The 17,601-nt window shown below is 40.4% G+C and overlaps 1 protein-coding gene across 5 annotated transcripts in view; it reads right to left on the bottom strand.

Moving 5' to 3' along the window:
- The window catches only part of mertka (c-mer proto-oncogene tyrosine kinase a), a 29,689-nt gene that overhangs the window by 7,822 nt on the left and 4,266 nt on the right, over positions 1-17,601 (bottom strand). For 2 of the 5 annotated variants that reach the window (XM_026189868.2, XM_026189867.2), the window contains 8 exons: positions 13,987-14,278; positions 13,801-13,901; positions 6,243-6,534; positions 6,057-6,157; positions 5,804-5,974; positions 872-958; positions 662-777; positions 398-587 (listed from right to left, as the gene is read on the bottom strand). In XM_026189868.2, the coding sequence (XP_026045653.2) occupies positions 398-587; positions 662-777; positions 872-958; positions 5,804-5,974; positions 6,057-6,157; positions 6,243-6,534; positions 13,801-13,901; positions 13,987-14,278 (1,350 nt within the window). Of the gene's footprint in view, positions 1-397; positions 588-661; positions 778-871; positions 959-5,803; positions 5,975-6,056; positions 6,158-6,242; positions 6,535-7,594; positions 7,847-13,800; positions 13,902-13,986; positions 14,279-17,601 lie in introns of those variants that run through there. The other 3 variants (XM_026189869.2, XM_080287549.1, XM_080287548.1) reach the window with 3 other exon arrangements.

The following is a 17,601-nucleotide window of genomic DNA, read 5'->3' as shown; positions in this document are numbered from 1 at the left end:
AGAGGTTTTTAGTGGATAAAACATTTTTTCTGAACAGGGCTTGCTGTGGGCAGATCAGGTAGTTGTGCAAGTGCAGAAAATTCCAGTTATTATTGCACTGCAACTGTGAGCAAGCTTACATTAAGCACATTTTGGATAGTAAAGTAGTCAGTTAATTACACAGTGCTCCTGAAAGCTAAACAAGAATGATGGGAAGGAGGCAGGAGCACAACACACAGGTCCTGTATTGTAAATATCATCATCGTTTGTAAGACAAACACAGACTGAGCATTTTTATATGCTGGGTTTTAAATGCTGGGATGAGTTTAATTTCATTTAGGAATACTTTGCATTGTTAAAGTTTTCTTGGTGTGCATTATAATTCAACCTTCAAATCGTTCCTGTAGCATCAACACACCTCCTTCTGTGGTGTTGCTCTCGACCCACTTGCTGTTTGGAGAGGCGCCCTGTTCGTTACTGCAGGAAACACTCAGGTTGTACTTCGTCATAGCCTGCAGTCCAGGGACTTCACTGTGAAAAGGCGGCACTGTGACATTGATGAACCTGGTGGTCGTCACTTCCCCTTCCCTCCGACTGACCTCTCTAACCTTAGATCGGAGAACATGTGATCAGTATGACGCTGTTAAACAATGGCACAGTTTGGATTAAACATGGGGCTTACTCTGATTCGGCACGTGGTGAGTGGAGAGAAGCCATCGTGCCCAGGAGTCCAGCTCAACGTCAGCTTATTGGACTGCCTCTCTGTCACAGTAACATGAGTGGGAGGTCTGGGATGAACTAGAAAATACCACAAAAACCAGCATCAGCTACCATCTTCTAAAGCAGAAAAATCATCTGGAATATTATTAGACCTGGAAGCTGCCAGTTTTACCTTTAACATTGACGTGTGCTTCTCTGGATGTGGTGATGCCCTTTGTGTTGTTAGCTTCACAGCTGAACCGAGTGTATTTATCCACACCTGCAGTTGAGATTTTTGAGTGAATCATGTAGCACTTCAGGGCAGCGTGAAACAAAAACAACCAGTCTTCAAGGTTATGACAGCACTGACTCAGCCCTGCTGTTATTAATCTATAACACAAAGGCAGAGCACAAACCAGCAACACACATCGTCACCACTCTCAAACTGATTTGTTTATGTGTCAAAGATGAATCTGGGGCAAAACTGGCATGTCATTCTGAATCAAGAAGTGAGAGTGAGGCCCGGCTGAAACATCATAGGAAAAAAAAGTCTCATTTAAGAATGATTCACTCCTTTATCATAATTCCAAATTTCACAAAGAAGTGCCTCTTACAATAAAAGATCAAACTGAGCCTCTCCAGTATGATGGACTGTAGTAACAATCCTTTTCGATGGGTCTGTTTTCCTCAGCACACAATTTCTGTCTTTCAACAGCAACAGATCTGCCCAGTTAGAAAAGGACGGGGACATTGAGCGATAATGAGCCTTTTGTGCTCTGCTTCCATCTCAGAAACTTTTCCACAAAGCAATTCACAGTCCAGCTTGTGAGAGATAACTGGAACTGATGTGAGAGGTTGCCTTTCTATGCTCAGGAGAACCAGGGTTAAGTGTGCTTCACTTATCACCTAAACACAGGCTACAGTAGATTTGTTTGCAAAAAGACAGAGAGCTGTACTTAGATTAAATTAAATAATCAAGTTACACGTGAGTGAAAATGCGCAAATCTAATTTTGACATAGCGCACTGCAAACTGCATGGCATACAGACAGTAGCAGCATAGTAGGAAGTAAGCAGGTTCAAAACAACACGTGCTTGCTGTCTATACTAACCATATGAGCAATCAGGAGACTTCCCAGAGGTTTCATGTTAACCAAACATATGAAAAAAAAGTATTGGGTTACACAGCAAGGGCATTTCATAAATAACAGTGCAAACTAAATGTACACAATAGGTGTGTATTTGCTGGAAAGGGGAATTGATTAAAAAGGTGGAGAATTATCATTTCTGCTTTTATTCTACTTGGAAATAAATCAAAGTGAAAATCAGCAACACAATAGGAAAATTAAATTCAAGAGGAAATGTAAAGTTGCGAGTGGGATGGAGAAACCAAAATGCATCATGTAAGTCCTGCAGTGTGGTTCTCCCAACCTCTATTTATCCGGTTTGGAGTTGCTCCAGGTTACTGAGCTGTATGAGATGTATGTTATTTTTCCAATTTCTTCTCAGGGAGTAAATATAGCCAAAAGCCACTCTGCCAGACTGCAGCTAATCCAAGCATTTCACTCATTATTGCTTTGTGTGCCAGATTTACTCCCTCAGTTTCTTTCAAGCTGAAGTGATAAACTTGTTGCTTCTTCCTTAACACCAGAGACTGAATCTTATGCAGCTTCTTGCTGCTGAGCCAGATTAAATATTGAAGCATAAAATGCTTTCCAATCTCAACTTAATTCCTCGTTAGCCTGTACTACTGTTTAGGAATATCATTTCTTTAAATACAAGTAGCAATAGTTTACCACAATTAAGCAACAAAAAGCACTGTGATGATACCCTGGAGTCCCAAATTTAGCAAACTAAGACTCATAGTATGCATGAGATGACTACACAGAGATCTGGGTTTACGTGGTTCTACTGTAGCAATGTTTGGTCCTGCACAGGGACCTGGTAGCCTGCAGCCCTCTGTGTCTAGCCCCTCCCTACTGGGTAGTGAGCCGTCCTGTGAATGAGGTCTTTGTCCCCGGAGCCAACCCCCGAACAGGCTCCCTATGCAGCTCCCCCTCCTCCTTCCCTTTACTGCCCGGGCGATTGCACATGCTGGACCAAAGCACAACTCTGAACCTTTAACCCCCTCAGCTTTGGCTGTATCACTACGCATTGGCTACTGCAGGGGTGTTTAGCCTGTGGCAAAGTCAAAATGAAGGATCAGGGCATAAAGAGCAAATGTTGTACTTCTAATAACAAATATTGTCTTTTAGGGAAGAAAGAGGGGGTCATAAACTTGAGGTGATAAAGTGAGAGTCTACTTATAAAATGTTATACAATTTCTGTACAACATGGGACTAAAACTCATTTTACAACAAGCCTTGATATTCAAATACCTTCCTTTAAATACAAGTAGCAATAATTTACCACAATTAAGCAACAATTAATTGTCATTGTTGCTTAATTGAGAAACATGAGAAAGAATAAGCTGACATTGATGTTAACATTAATGTACAGCTAAATAATCAGTTAGTCAGTCAAGACTTTGTTCCTAACAAATATTATAATGATTTTTAAGACAAAATGCCTGAATTCTCTGGTTATTTCTGTTTTAAAACTTAAACTAATGTCTTTCAGTTCTGTCCTGATCTAACACATAAAGTGATATGAACATGAAAACTTTAGGGAACATTTCGTACTGGGTGTTTTATACACAGTCTCCCATTTTCAGGGACTAAAAGTTTACTATCAGTTGAATGATAAGAACTTTCATGGTCAGGGTAGGCCTTTCATTTCATGACAAATGAAGCAAACATAATATCTGGAGTTGATTTGATGTATTGTTGTGGGGGGGTTTATAGCTTTTCCTGGTAATTTTAAATACAAGACCAAAGAGATGTCCATACCGGTGAGGGGGGTCATCATTAGGTTGATGAAACAAAATGAAGCTATTAGAGAGACAGCACAATTCTTAAAAAGAAGCAATAAACTGACCAGTTCAGGACCAATGAAAGCCCTGAAAGACCACAGAGAACTAAAGTGCGTGATCACAGAATTATTTCCATGGTGATGAAAAACAGCTTCAAAACTACATCTAATCAAGTCAAGAACACTATCAAGGAGGTAGACGTAACAATATCATGATCTACGGCCAACAGACGACTTCAAAAATTAAAATACAGATGGTTTACAATGAGCAACGAACTACTGGTCACACTCAAAAACAAGAAGGCCAAATGACACTTTGCTAGAAAACATCTAAAAGAATCTGACCAGCTCTACAAAAAGTTTTGTACAGATGAAACCATGGTTAACTTATACCAGAAAGACATAAAGTAAAAGTATGAAGAAGGAAAGAAACAGCTGATTTACAAGCACTTTAAGGGCTTAAAATCTGGGACTCCCCACTAGTTGCTCTTAGAACTGAAGAAGCTTCTCAGATGAGAAGTGAAACGTCTTCAAGGAAACTTAAAGTAATCCAGATACTTTTCTTTCGAATCTCCTTAGATGGTCCAAAGTATTCTATAATATCTATCCAGGACGGTGGAGATAACCAGGAACCGGTAATTGGGCTTCAGTTTTAGGGAGCTGTTGGGTCATCAATGTTTTCTATAGTCACTGAGTAGACTGATCACTAGTGTTTACTGATGATGTGACTGCTGACAGTAGTGGGATTAACTGTGAAGTTTAAAGGATTATGGTCTCGGCTCAGATTCTTTCAATTGCTGCAAAACTGATCAGAGAGCTCATCACACTACAAATGGAGTGAAGGCCCAAAGCACAATAAAGGCAATCCAAGAGTTTCTCAAGCAAAAGAAATGGGATATTCTTCAATGTGCAGGTCAGTCACCTGACCTCAACACTATAGAGCATGATTGCTCTTATTAAATACAAATTTAAATAATAAAACAGACCCACAAGCCTTGAACCTCTGTAAATGGACTGGGTATATATTAACTGGGTATAAAACTGGTTTTATAACCAGTTAATGCAATTTTTTTGTAAAAGCAGTAGAATTAAAACTGGATGTCTGCAATTGTTTGATTGTTTGATAAAGACATAATGACAGTGTAGTGGTGTACAGAGAAAAAACTAAAAATTTGTTCAACAAATTAAGAACCTAACTCTAAACTGTTTGTTTGTTCATAGAGAAACCAAAATGCAGCATGTCTCGTGGCCTGTTGGTTAAGGTTCAAAACTGAAACACTGTCAACCAAATCTTTGCTGCCCTTATTTTTCCGATCACTTTCAATGGTCATAAGAATCTGCAAAATGTGGTGTTTTGGGAAAATTTACAGTCTTAATGCTAAACTAGCCTAACCAGCTGCTGTCTCCAGCTGTTTGCTGGCAACAAGCACGTTTCTGTCATTATTGAGCTACTGCTTAACTGAAGCTTACAGCAAATGTTGTTTTTTCACATTTAGCACTTTCTCCAGTGCATTCACGATACAGTCAGCAGAGCATTGTTACAAATGCGTACTAACCATGCATGAATGAACGCTGATAACCATTCAGCAGTACAGCAGACAGCCCAAGTGACACAGGACATGGTGACAAATCTCACTGCAGTAAGCAAGGTACAGATGCTGAGGCAGCATAGATGAGTCAGAATAGAATCTACCAACGGAGTGACGATACCCTAAATCAGACTAACTCCATACTTTGTAGCCATCTGAGCGCCAAATACTTCTTTATCTTTGCTGGTAAATGCTTCCACCCTTAGCCTCAAAAGGCAGGGATAGCTCAGTAGGTAGTGGTCGGTTGTTCAAAAAGCAGTTTCAATAAATTTGCACAGATGGAGCAGACATCAAGGGAACTCTTGCTCAACAAAAGTTTACAAAAAAAGGCAAAGAAGGTAACAAAGTATTGCTGTGACAACCCATAATGTGCATCTTCAGCCTCTTTCTGTCTCACTTAAGGTGTCTTGCAGACTTGATTATGCAGAGTCATATGTCTTATGTACGTTCATTCTGCATTGAGTAAGGAGAAAAACAAGAAACAACACTTGTTTTAGGAAGCTTTGTTCCCCCCAAGAGGAACAGGCAAAGAGAAGGAAGTGCTAATAGATAAATCCTTGTGAAACAAAGTCTTTATGTATGAGGTTGTGATACAGAGATAAAGATTATTTTGGGTGGCAACACTCACCTGGTACAGAGAAGTTGCTGGGAGAGCTGAAAACCTCAGTATAAGGTGATCCATCACGGAACCAGCGGATATGAACAGGGCCTGGTGGTCCCACCGCTTCACAGGACAGGGTGAAAGGTGTGTATATTGTTACGTTCTTGTCCTCTGGTTGCTTGACAAATGTTGGCAGCCCTAAGTCAGATTAAAGAAGTGTGAAAGAACTGCGGAACGTGTGGACAAAGAAGTTTTGAATACTCTGGATACTAAAACTCACCTTCTACCCGCATGCTGATCGGATCAGACTCTACCAACATGTTGCTGATACTCAGTCGGCATCGATAATCTCCAGCATCCACTCTCTGCACATGTTTAATGCTGTAATATGTAATGCATAAGGACACTTCAGTTTATGTACCTAACCTGTCATATCACACACATTTCACCTTCATGTGATACATACATGACAGTGGAGAGGAGAGTTGATACCCCATCTGTGATGGAGTGGAGCTCATTCATCACCACATGGATGTTTGGCGACAGCTCCTTACTATCCTTCACCCACAGGATGGCGGGCTCCAGTCTGGTATCAGGAATTTCAATGGAACAGTTCAGTTTGGCTTCATGGCCCTCTGACAGCTGAATGGTGCCTACGGTGGGCTTAAAGCGGAGTTTCCTGAGCTCATCTGGACTCAGATACATCCGAGAAACAACTCGAGGTATCACAAGAGGCTCCGAGGTCCTGGAAGGTTGTGCTGTTTACAAAAGGCATGTTAGCTTATGTTAGAATGAATAAATGGTAAAAGGGAAATATACTTGATAAAGATATGGTATTGATTTTACAAGAAAATATTTCATGGAACACTGCTAAGCTTTAAAACAATGTAGAGTAGGTCTGACAGTAAGTAAAGTAAGATTTGAAGTTTGGTGGGAAGGGGTTTTCTCAAACAACTGATTATTAATTTAAAACATTCCAACAACATCTGGATGTTTCGTTTTTGTTTTTTTGTTTTTTATTTTATTTTATTGATTAGCATTCAAATTCATGAATGGATGTTTCGTTTTCACTGTGAGAAACGTTTCTTCACCCATCCCAGTGACTTCTTCAGACCGAAACTAGTACCATTGCCTAACAATGACCTCACGACCCATTGTCAGTCAGTGGTACCATTTTCAATAGATGAACTGTTTATAAGGTTGGGGAAACCTGCAGGCAGTTGAGACTGAAGAGGTCACTTAGGTGAAAACGCACTCTCCCACCGAAACGCAACGTGTTTGAGCATGCATCGGGACAGTTAGAAACATTATAAAATTTCAGAGAAAAAAGTGGAAATTATCGTAACAATTAATCAGGGCAAGGGTTATTTACTGCATATTATTTAACAGAGTGGAAAAAGAACACATTGGATTTGCTTTTTAAAGAGCACGCATAGCATAATTGGGCCACGCAAGGAGAAAAACAAGGTGATTTACGCAGTCAGCATTGTTGAAGCTTTTCTATGAATTATAACTCACGGGATTTTTAATTTATAGCTATCCTGACGCGCTCTCACTCCCACCGTTCCGTTTATGCCACATTTTGTGACTTAATTAAAAAGCAAAATGCTACAAAAAGAAATCCAAAGAAACCTTCTCGGTTTTCCAGCGACTGATACAAAACTATTTAATCAGATATTTAAATCTGTCCCAGCTGCGGTCCGTCATACTTCTCTCTCTGCAAAGTAGTGGACAGGAGACCCGGACCGAGCTCTGAACTTTATGAGAATGATGTCAGTGCAGCAAAACACAGTCTTTGAAAGAAAATTAACAACTTACCGCTGACAGGAATCCACACAAGTATTGCTATAGTCGTAGAAAACAAAACCACCCAATCGGGTTTTTCTGATTTCTTTGCCATGACCGGTCCCGAGAACTTAAACTGCTTCTTTTCGTCCCACAGCACAGGTCCGCAAGCGTTTTAAATATGACGGGATTGTGCCAAAACGCACAATTCAGCTGCGACAATATCCAACATCACCCAGCAGAGTGGCTTCAGCGTCGCTTGTGTAAATAGTTGCAACACCACGTAGCTGAAGAGGGGGAAAAACGCTTACCAAGTGGGACGTCACAGATGGAATCCCACGAAGGCGGGACTGCGTGTGGAAATACTAGAGACTATAGAACATATAGATGATATATCTTTATGCTGTCTGTGGGAAATACTGAAAGTCAGCCTGAAGTCAGCTGTAAAAGCAGGATTATTACAATCACTCAATAAAACTAGATAATATAGTTAGTATTTATTTTTCTGTTATTTCTTTTCTATTGTTTTCTTAATTTCTATTGAAAAAAGTTGCAAATAATCTATTACCTAATAAGAAAAACTTATATGAAACCTACAGAGGAACACAAGATCTCTTTAATCTTAGAGTTACAAAAATAACAACAAAACAAAAGCTACTACTAAATCAAACTACTCCACCACGTGGTCACTTTTGCTACTGATCTTCCACAAATAGAATAAGAATCCAAGGTCCATTTAGAAGCTGTTGTTGAAATTTCAGTCATGTTCTAGGAACGCTGTTCAGTTACTGTTGGAGTTTAGGTGCTTGTTTTTATCACATTACTGTATTTTCTCGTGAACAGTAATGCTGAGAGTCAACATTTTTTCTTTTTGTTATTATTATTGTGTATTTTATTTTATTTTCAGTTGTTACATACGTGACAGACATGACTAGGGGAAAGGAAAGGGAGCAAGAAAGACAGGGAGTAGAAGAAAAACAGCGGGGAAGAGGAACCGTGCGACTCTCTCGGAAAGAGCTGAGGAGAGCCTGAGATGAGGGGTCACCCAGCAGCCGAATAACAGAAGCCAGAGGGGTTTGCAATGACGTGCCTGTGAGCTCCGCCAGCAGCCACCTGTGCCAGAGTGGACCGAGCCCCAGGTCCAGAGGCAGAGGGTACCCCACCCCCAAAGGGGCCTCACCGACAAGCAGTCACTGGGAGTGAGCCGGTGCGTACCTGAATGCCCAGCCCCGAACACCAAGAGCCACCAATGCACCGATGTCTGAGGGCACCAGCATTGGGAGTGGTGGGCGGAGATAGCATCCATACCTTGGAGGGCCTGAGATGTCCCTAGAGAGGTGGCGTCTAATACCGGACCTGACATATAGACACAGACAAACAGGCACACACAGATACGAACATCCATTCCGACCCCCATGCACACATATGCAAATATTCAGCACTCACCCAACCTAGAGACAGACATAGAGAGACACTGTACACACAATCACACTCCCCAAACTTACTCTGCACCCCAGTTCTAGGTACCCTTACCGCTAGAGGGGTAAACTGCACCCAGAACCAGGAGGTGTTACCCTTTTCCCTGGGGTGGAGAGAAGCAGACTGCCCCCGACTCCACAGTAGCAGGGAGGCCCCACATTCCAGACCCCAATCGGACAGCCAACTCCTCCTCCCAGCACCCCCGCCCCGACGGGCAACAGAGAACGGGGGTGTAAAGACTCCAAACCTCCCTCCGCCCATTCATATGTAGTGTTGATGCATGTGTGTTCTAAGGTGCATTTAAAACCACGGAGCTACCTGCCAGAGAGCAGTAGGTTCAAAATGTATTCTTGAGAGGAGTCGAAAAAGCAACACTTCAACGTCCATCAAGCTTTCTTCTGTAGATTCTTGTTTGGCATTATTGATTGATGGCCACATTGCATTTCTCATTGTAAAGCTTCACCAAACATTATCAGTGTTAACGGTTACATTTTAACTTTCTCTCTCCTGACCAGTCAGCACTCTCCTCTGGAAACACCTGTGGAGTGGGTTTAAACTCAAGCAGGATTTTTGAGACGATATCATATACTAGATATTACTCAGTTCTTTGTGCAACTTCACAGAATGCAAATTCACAAGTGCTTATACTTTCTGATAACAAATCAGACCATCTCCAAAAGTGCATCAGCATCTTCTTGACAGATGTTTGTATCTCCTTCCTCTTTCAGGTACGAGGTTTGACACAGTATTACATGCAGTTTAATTCCTGTGTAGGATCACTCATTCTCACATCCTGATTGCCTTTTCCGTGGAATACTTACTTGTGCAGTCCAGATATGGAAAAGGAGGAAAACAAAAACTTAAAGTAAATGTTTGGTTTTGAAAGTTAGATCCATAATTTGCTGGACACAGACACACATGTTGTAGTTTTGTCCCTGTACACCACTACAGTGGATTTTAAATCAAACAATCAAGATAAGATTCAAGCACAGACTTCCTGTTCAATTGTTTTTCAAAAAACAATAAAAAATCAGAGGCTCAAAAGTAATTGTACAAAGTAACATAAACCTAAACACAAGGGATGTTTTATTACTTTAATCCTTTATAATTAATGACTGCCTCCCTTGAAATACTCTCCCAGGCCTTTACTGCAGCTGCTTTCAGTTGCTTCTTGTTTGTGGGTCTCTCAGTTTTGTCTTCAGTAACTGAGAAGCTGACTTGGCCACTGAAGAATATCCCATTTCTTTGCCTTGAGAAACTCTCTCTGCTTGTGCAGTGTGCTTTGGGTCATTGTCCATCTGTACTGTGAAGCACTGTCTGATTGGCTGTGCAGCATTTGGTTGAATCTGAGCAGAGATCATGGCCCAGCACACTTAACAGTTCATTCTGCTACTTATATCAGCAGATACATCGTCAATAATCACCTCTGATCCAGACTCACTGACAGCCATACATTGTTATACAGCGATAAAATTGCCTCCACCATGTTTGACTGATAATGTAACATGATTTAAATCATAAGTCTCCCTCATTTGCACACACATTAATTCTGGCCTCATTTTTAAACAGTGAAAACCATGCATTCAACCTGTGCATTAGTATGAGTACTTTAATTTGTCATGAAATATCAAGGGAGTAGGCATCACCTTGTCAGTCAACTGTCCAATTATTTTCTGAACAGGGCTTGCTGTGGGCAGATCAGGTAGTTGTGCAAGTGCAGAAAATTCCAGTTATTATTGCACTGCAACTGTGAGCAAGCTTACATTAAGCACATTTTGGATAGTAAAGTAGTCAGTTAATTACACAGTGCTCCTGAAAGCTAAACAAGAATGATGGGAAGGAGGCAGGAGCACAACACACAGGTCCTGTATTGTAAATATCATCATCGTTTGTAAGACAAACACAGACTGAGCATTTTTATATGCTGGGTTTTAAATGCTGGGATGAGTTTAATTTCATTTAGGAATACTTTGCATTGTTAAAGTTTTCTTGGTGTGCATTATAATTCAACCTTCAAATCGTTCCTGTAGCATCAACACACCTCCTTCTGTGGTGTTGCTCTCGACCCACTTGCTGTTTGGAGAGGCGCCCTGTTCGTTACTGCAGGAAACACTCAGGTTGTACTTCGTCATAGCCTGCAGTCCAGGGACTTCACTGTGAAAAGGCGGCACTGTGACGTTGATGAACCTGGTGGTCGTCACTTCCCCTTCCCTCCGACTGACCTCTCTAACCTTAGGTCGGAGAACATGTGATCAGTATGACGCTGTTAAACAATGGCACAGTTTGGATTAAACATGGGGCTTACTCTGATTCGGCACGTGGTGAGTGGAGAGAAGCCATCGTGCCCAGGAGTCCAGCTCAACGTCAGCTTATTGGACTGCCTCTCTGTCACAGTAACATGAGTGGGAGGTCTGGGACGAACTAGAAAACACCAAAAAAACCAAACAATAACAACCCAGTATCAGCTACCATCTTGTAAAGCATTGGCATGGGCTTCATAACACTGACGTGTGCTTCTCTGGATGTGGTGATGCCCTTTGTGTTGTTAGCTTCACAGCTGAACCGAGTGCATTTATCCACACCTGCAGTTGAGATTTTTGAGTGAATCATGTAGCACTTCAGGGCAGCGTGAAACAAAAACAACCAGTCTTCAAGGTTATGACAGCACTGACTCAGCCCTGCTGTTATTAATCTATAACACAAAGGCAGAGCACAAACCAGCAACACACATCGTCACCACTCTCAAACTGATTTGTTTATGTGTCAAAGATGAATCTGGGGCAAGACTGGCATGCCATTCTGAATCAAGAAGTGAGAGTGAGGCCCGGCTGAAACATCATAGGAAAAAAAAAATCTCCATTAAGAATGATTCACTCCTTGGGGGCGCTAGTGAGGCATGTGCGCGTGAAGTCCCCCGGGATAGCTGGTGAAAATGTGTTTGACGTGCTCAAACACATTTTTTCATCAAATTCATAACCTGCTGAATACTGTGGATATATTTCTTGGAGCTTCTCGACAATGGTGAAGCCCAAACGTCGAACGTGAGTGAAGTTGGCCCCCCCACCTTCTTCAAATCCAACAAAAGTGGTATCAAACATTTGTGCTACGTTTGTGCTGGTTTGTGCTGCAAAAATTTCATTTGTGCCGCTATCATTTTAAAGATATTAATAAAAATTTCTAGAGGTCATCAGAGGTCAACCAGCCCCCCCACATTACCCAAATCAAACAAATTTGATGTCAAACTTTTGTGCTACGTTTGTGCTGGTTTGTGCTGCACCATGTCTTAGATTTTAATGATGATTTTAACCATGATTTTAATTGTGTGTTGGACCCCTACCTTGACAGGTCTTCTTTAACTAAGTAGGTCAGGAACAACTCCAGTGCTTTTCTTAACACTTTTACTGATAATTCGAATGTGTCTGATGTTTGGAGAATTGCAAACCCCACTGGTAGGGATTACTCTTTCTTTTCAACTAGGCATAATTCATATAGTAGAAGTGACTACTTTCTTTTGGATGCCAAATTAATGCTGTATGTCATTGACACAAAATATCACAATATTGTCATCTCGGACCACTCCCCTGTCACATTAACCTTAAACATCCAAAATGCAACTAGACCACAGCAAACATGGAGGCTTAACTTCGATTGGCTAAACCCTCTATAGGATTTTCATGAATATTTCGAAACACGGATCTCTCTGTATTTTGATGTAAATGACAACTCAGAAACTAAGCCTGCTACACTTTGGGAGGCCTTTAAGGCCTATTTAAGGAGTGCTATTATCTCTTTTGAATTAGCCAGAAGGAAGAGAAACCGGGCTAAGCTCCTTGACTTGGGCAGGCAAATTAAAGATTTGGATAAAGAGAACGCCCAAATGCCATCCACTATGCTACATAAATAATACTGTCTTTAAAATATGAATATAATAATCTACTCTCAGCAAAAATCCCACTACTGTTGATAGTAGTGGGATTAACTGTGAAGTTTAAAGGATTATGGTCTCTCCTCAGATTCAAATGCTGCAAAACTGATCAGAGAGCTCATCACACTACAAATGAAGTGAAGGTCCAAAGCACACGAAAAGCAATCCAAGAGTTTCTCAAGCAAAAGAAATGGGATATTCTTCAATGTGCAGGTCAGTTACCTGACCTCAACACAATAGAGCATGATTGCTCTTATTAAATACAAATTTGAATAATAAAAGACATCCACAAGCCTTGAGCCTCTGTAAATGGACTGGGTATAAAACTGGTTCGAATTCTTAGTTAATGCAATTTTTTTGTAAAAGCAGTAGAATTAAAACTGGATGTCTGCGCTTCAATCTCATCTGGATTGTTTGATAAAGACATAATGACAGTGTAGTGGTGTACAGAGAAAAAACTAAAAATTTGTTCAACAAATTAAGAACCTAACTCTAAACTGTTTGTTTGTTCATAGAGAAACCAAAATGCAGCGTGTCTCGTGGCCTGTTGGTTAAGGTTCAAAATTGAAACACTGTCAAGCAAATCTTTGCTGCCCTTATTTTTCCGATCACTTTTAATGGTCATAAGAATCTGCAAAATGTGGTGTTTTGGGAAAATTTACAGTCTTAATGCTAAGCTAGCCTAATCCCCAGACTTGTAAAACTATATTGTTATGTTCTTGTCCTCTGGTTGCTTGACAAATGTTGGCAGACATAAGTCAGATTAAAGAAGTGTGAAAGAACTGAGAAACGTGTGGACAAAGAAGTTTTGAATACTCTGGATACTAAAACTCACCTTCTACCCGAATGCTGATCGGATCAGACTCTACCAACATGTTGCTGATACTCAGTTGGCATCGATAATCTCCAGCATCCACTCTCTGCACATGTTTAATGCTGTAATATGTAATGCATAAGGACACTTCAGTTTATGTACCTAACCTGTCATATCACACACATTTCACCTTCATGTGATACATACATGACAGTGGAGAGGAGAGTTGATACCCCATCTGTGATGGAGTGGAGCTCATTCATCACCACATGGATGTTTGGCGACAGCTCCTTACTATCCTTCACCCACAGGATGGCGGGCTCCAGTCTGGTATCAGGAATTTCAATGGAACAGTTCAGTTTGGCTTCATGGCCCTCTGACAGCTGAATGGTGCCTACGGTGGGCTTAAAGCGGAGTTTCCTGAGCTCATCTGGACTCAGATACATCCGAGAAACAACTCGAGGTATCACAAGAGGCTCCGAGGTCCTGGAAGGTTGTGCTGTTTACAAAAGGCATGTTAGCTTATGTTAGAATGAATAAATGGTAAAAGGGAAATATACTTGATAAAGATATGGTATTGATTTTACAAGAAAATATTTCATGGAACACTGCTAAGCTTTAAAACAATGTAGAGTAGGTCTGACAGTAAGTAAAGTAAGATTTGAAGTTTGGTGGGAAGGGGTTTTCTCAAACAACTGATTATTAATTTAAAACATTCCAACAACATCTGGATGTTTCGTTTTCACTGTGAGAAACGTTTCTTCACCCATCCCAGTGACTTTTTCAGACCGAAACTAGTACCATTGCCTAACAATGACCTCACGACCCATTGTTAGTCAGTGGTACCATTTTCAGTCATTATATAGATGAACTGTTTATAAGGTTGGGGAAACCTGCAGGCAGTCATGACAAAAAAAAAGCCTACATTGATGTTAACATTAATGTAGAGTGAAATAATCAGTTAGTCAAGACAAAGTCCTTGAGTCCTTGAGTCTCTCGTCAGTGAGCAATTAAAAGAGTTCTTGTACTCTAATGAAGTTCTTTCAAAACTACAATCTGGGTTCAGAAAACAGCATAGTGCTGTTACAGCTGCCACAAAAGTGATAAATGACATACTTGTTGCTCTTGATAAAAAACAGCACTGTGCTTCTCTCTTTATTGACCTGTCAAAAGCTTTCGACACTGTGGATCACGCCATTTTAAAGCATAGGCTTATTTCTTTGGGGCTGTCTAGACATGTTGTCTCCTGGTTTACTAATTATTTGAGTGACAGGACTCAATGCATTAAATGTGAAAATCTGTGCTCAGAACTTTTGAATATTCACACTGGGGTGCCACAGGGTTCAATTTTAGGACCTCTGCTGTTCATCATGTATATAAATGACTTGGGACAAAATGTGTCCAATGCTAGTATGCATTTTTATGCTGATGACACAGTAATTTATTCCTTTGGCTCAAACTTTGAAAAGGCAATAGAATCGTTGCAGAAAGCTTTTGACGTGGTTCAGCACACACTTCTGGAGCTGAAATTGGTTCTCAATGCTGAAAAGACAAAGCTAATGTTGTTCTCAAACATGAAGAGATTTCCTCAAACTGTCCCCTTGGTGTCCACTCTTGAGGGAAACCTCATAGAAGTGGTGCATACGTATAAATATCTTGGCTTTTTAATTGATGATTCTCTGACCTTTAAACCTCACATAGACAATCTTGTGAAAAAACTCAAACTAAAATTGGGATTCTTCTTTCGAAACAAATTTTGCTTTTCTTTTGAGACAAAAAAGCGTCTTGTAAATGCTACATTTTTATCTGTTTTAGATTATGGTGATCTGCTGTACATGAATGCTTCCGCCCAGTGTCTTCATAAGATTGACTCAGTTTATCATGCCTCCTTACGGTTTATTACAAACTGTAGGGCCTTGACCCATTGTTGTGATCTGTACGCTCGAGTGGGATGGCCTTCGTTGTCCTCCAGGAGGTTTGCTCACTGGTGCATCTTTATTTATAAGGCCCTGCTTGGACAAATGCCCACCTACATTTGCGATCTGCTCACACGGAGAAGTACTGTTTCTTACAGCCTGCGTTCAAGCGATCTTTTATTGCTCAATGTTCCATTTGCCAGAACTGAACTGGGAAAGAGGGCTTTTACTTATGCTGCCCCTTTCACATGGAACATGATGCAAAAAGACTGGAAGATAGCAGATCTTATTTCATTAAATGCTTTTAAGTCCAGATTGAGAGAGCCAGAGAAAAATGTTTTTAAAATGTAATTGTTATTTATAATATGTATGTAACTTTGTAATTTCAACGTGTTGTCGCCTCTTGGCCAGGACTCCCTTGCAAAAGAGGTTTTTAATCTCAATGGGACTTTTCCTGGTTAAATAAAGGTTAATAAATTCCCTGAATTCTCTGGTTAATTCTGTTTTAAAACTTAAACTAATGTCTTTCAGTTCTGTCCTGATCTAACACATAAAGTGATATGAACCTGACAACTTTAGGGAACATTTCGTACTGGGTGTTTTATACACAGTCTCCCATTTTCAGGGACTAAAAGTTTACTATCAGTTGAATGATAAGAACTTTCATGGTCAGGGTAGGCCTTTCATTTCATGACAAATGAAGCAAACATAATATCTGGAGTTGATTTGATGTATTGTTGTGGGGGGGTTTATAGCTTTTCCTGGTAATTTTAAATACAAGACCAAAGAGATGTCCATACCGGTGAGGGGGGTCATCATTAGGTTGATGAAACAAAATGAAGCTATTAGAGAGACAGCACAATTCTAAAAAAAAAGCAATAAACTGACCAGTTCAGGACCAATGAAAGCCCTGAAAGACCACAGAGAACTAAAGTGCGTGATCACAGAATTATTTCCATGGTGAAGAAAAACAGCTTCAAAACTACATCTAATCAAGTCAAGAACACTATCAAGGAGGTAGACGTAACAATATCATGATCTACGGCCAACAGACGACTTCAAAAATTAAAATACAGATGGTTTACAATGAGCAACGAACTACTGGTCACACTCAAAAACAAGAAGGCCAAATGACACTTTGCTAGAAAACATCTAAAAGAATCTGACCAGCTTTACAAAAAGTTTTGTACAGATGAAACCATGGTTAACTTATACCAGAAAGACATAAAGTAAAAGTATGAAGAAGGAAAGAAACAGCTGCTGGTCCAAAATGTCTGTGAAGGTTCTCAGTCATTTAAGTCATCGTAGTCTATGGAGCTTGGAAAGAAAAGCGTCTGGACTTCTTTAGGTTTCTCTCACATCCTGGGCCATTTGATCTCAGTAAATCACATGATAAAGTGGGGTCAGGTTTTACAATGGGTTAACTCGAAACCTTGGCTGATTGTGACCCACACCTTGGCTTGTGTGATTGGGTAGAGGATCAACAGGGGATCAATAACCCTCTTGGGAATTAGCGGTTAACAACATGGTCACTTTACTTGGACGTTTTCTAACTGTCTTCATTGGAATCTGCTTTCAAGGTGAGTAACATTGGTCGTAACTATAAGGAAAGAGAGCTACAAAAGTTGGAACATGTTTTGAATTTATGGCATGAGGCGTCTTTTTCTATTTTGCCTCTAGCTTTAAGGTTTCACATTCAACCACTGTTGCGATATTAGCAAGCTAATTCAGCTAATTAATGAAGCTCATTTCATATTGTCTCTGTACTTGTAAATTTCTTTCAAGTTCACAGGCTGTTGTATTTTGGTGGAAGTTCATTTTGGCAATATTTCCAATAACTGACTGGGTTCAAAAATAACTTTTGGCAGGACTGCTATGCTTGATGTCATCTGTTTACCCCTATGTA

The sequence above is a fragment of the Astatotilapia calliptera genome, chromosome 13 (genome assembly GCF_964374335.1).
Source record: "Astatotilapia calliptera chromosome 13, fAstCal68.1, whole genome shotgun sequence".
NCBI lineage: Eukaryota > Metazoa > Chordata > Actinopteri > Cichliformes > Cichlidae > Astatotilapia > Astatotilapia calliptera.
The sequence above is the reverse complement of the archived record's forward strand: the minus strand, read 5'-3'. Positions and strand labels throughout refer to the sequence as shown.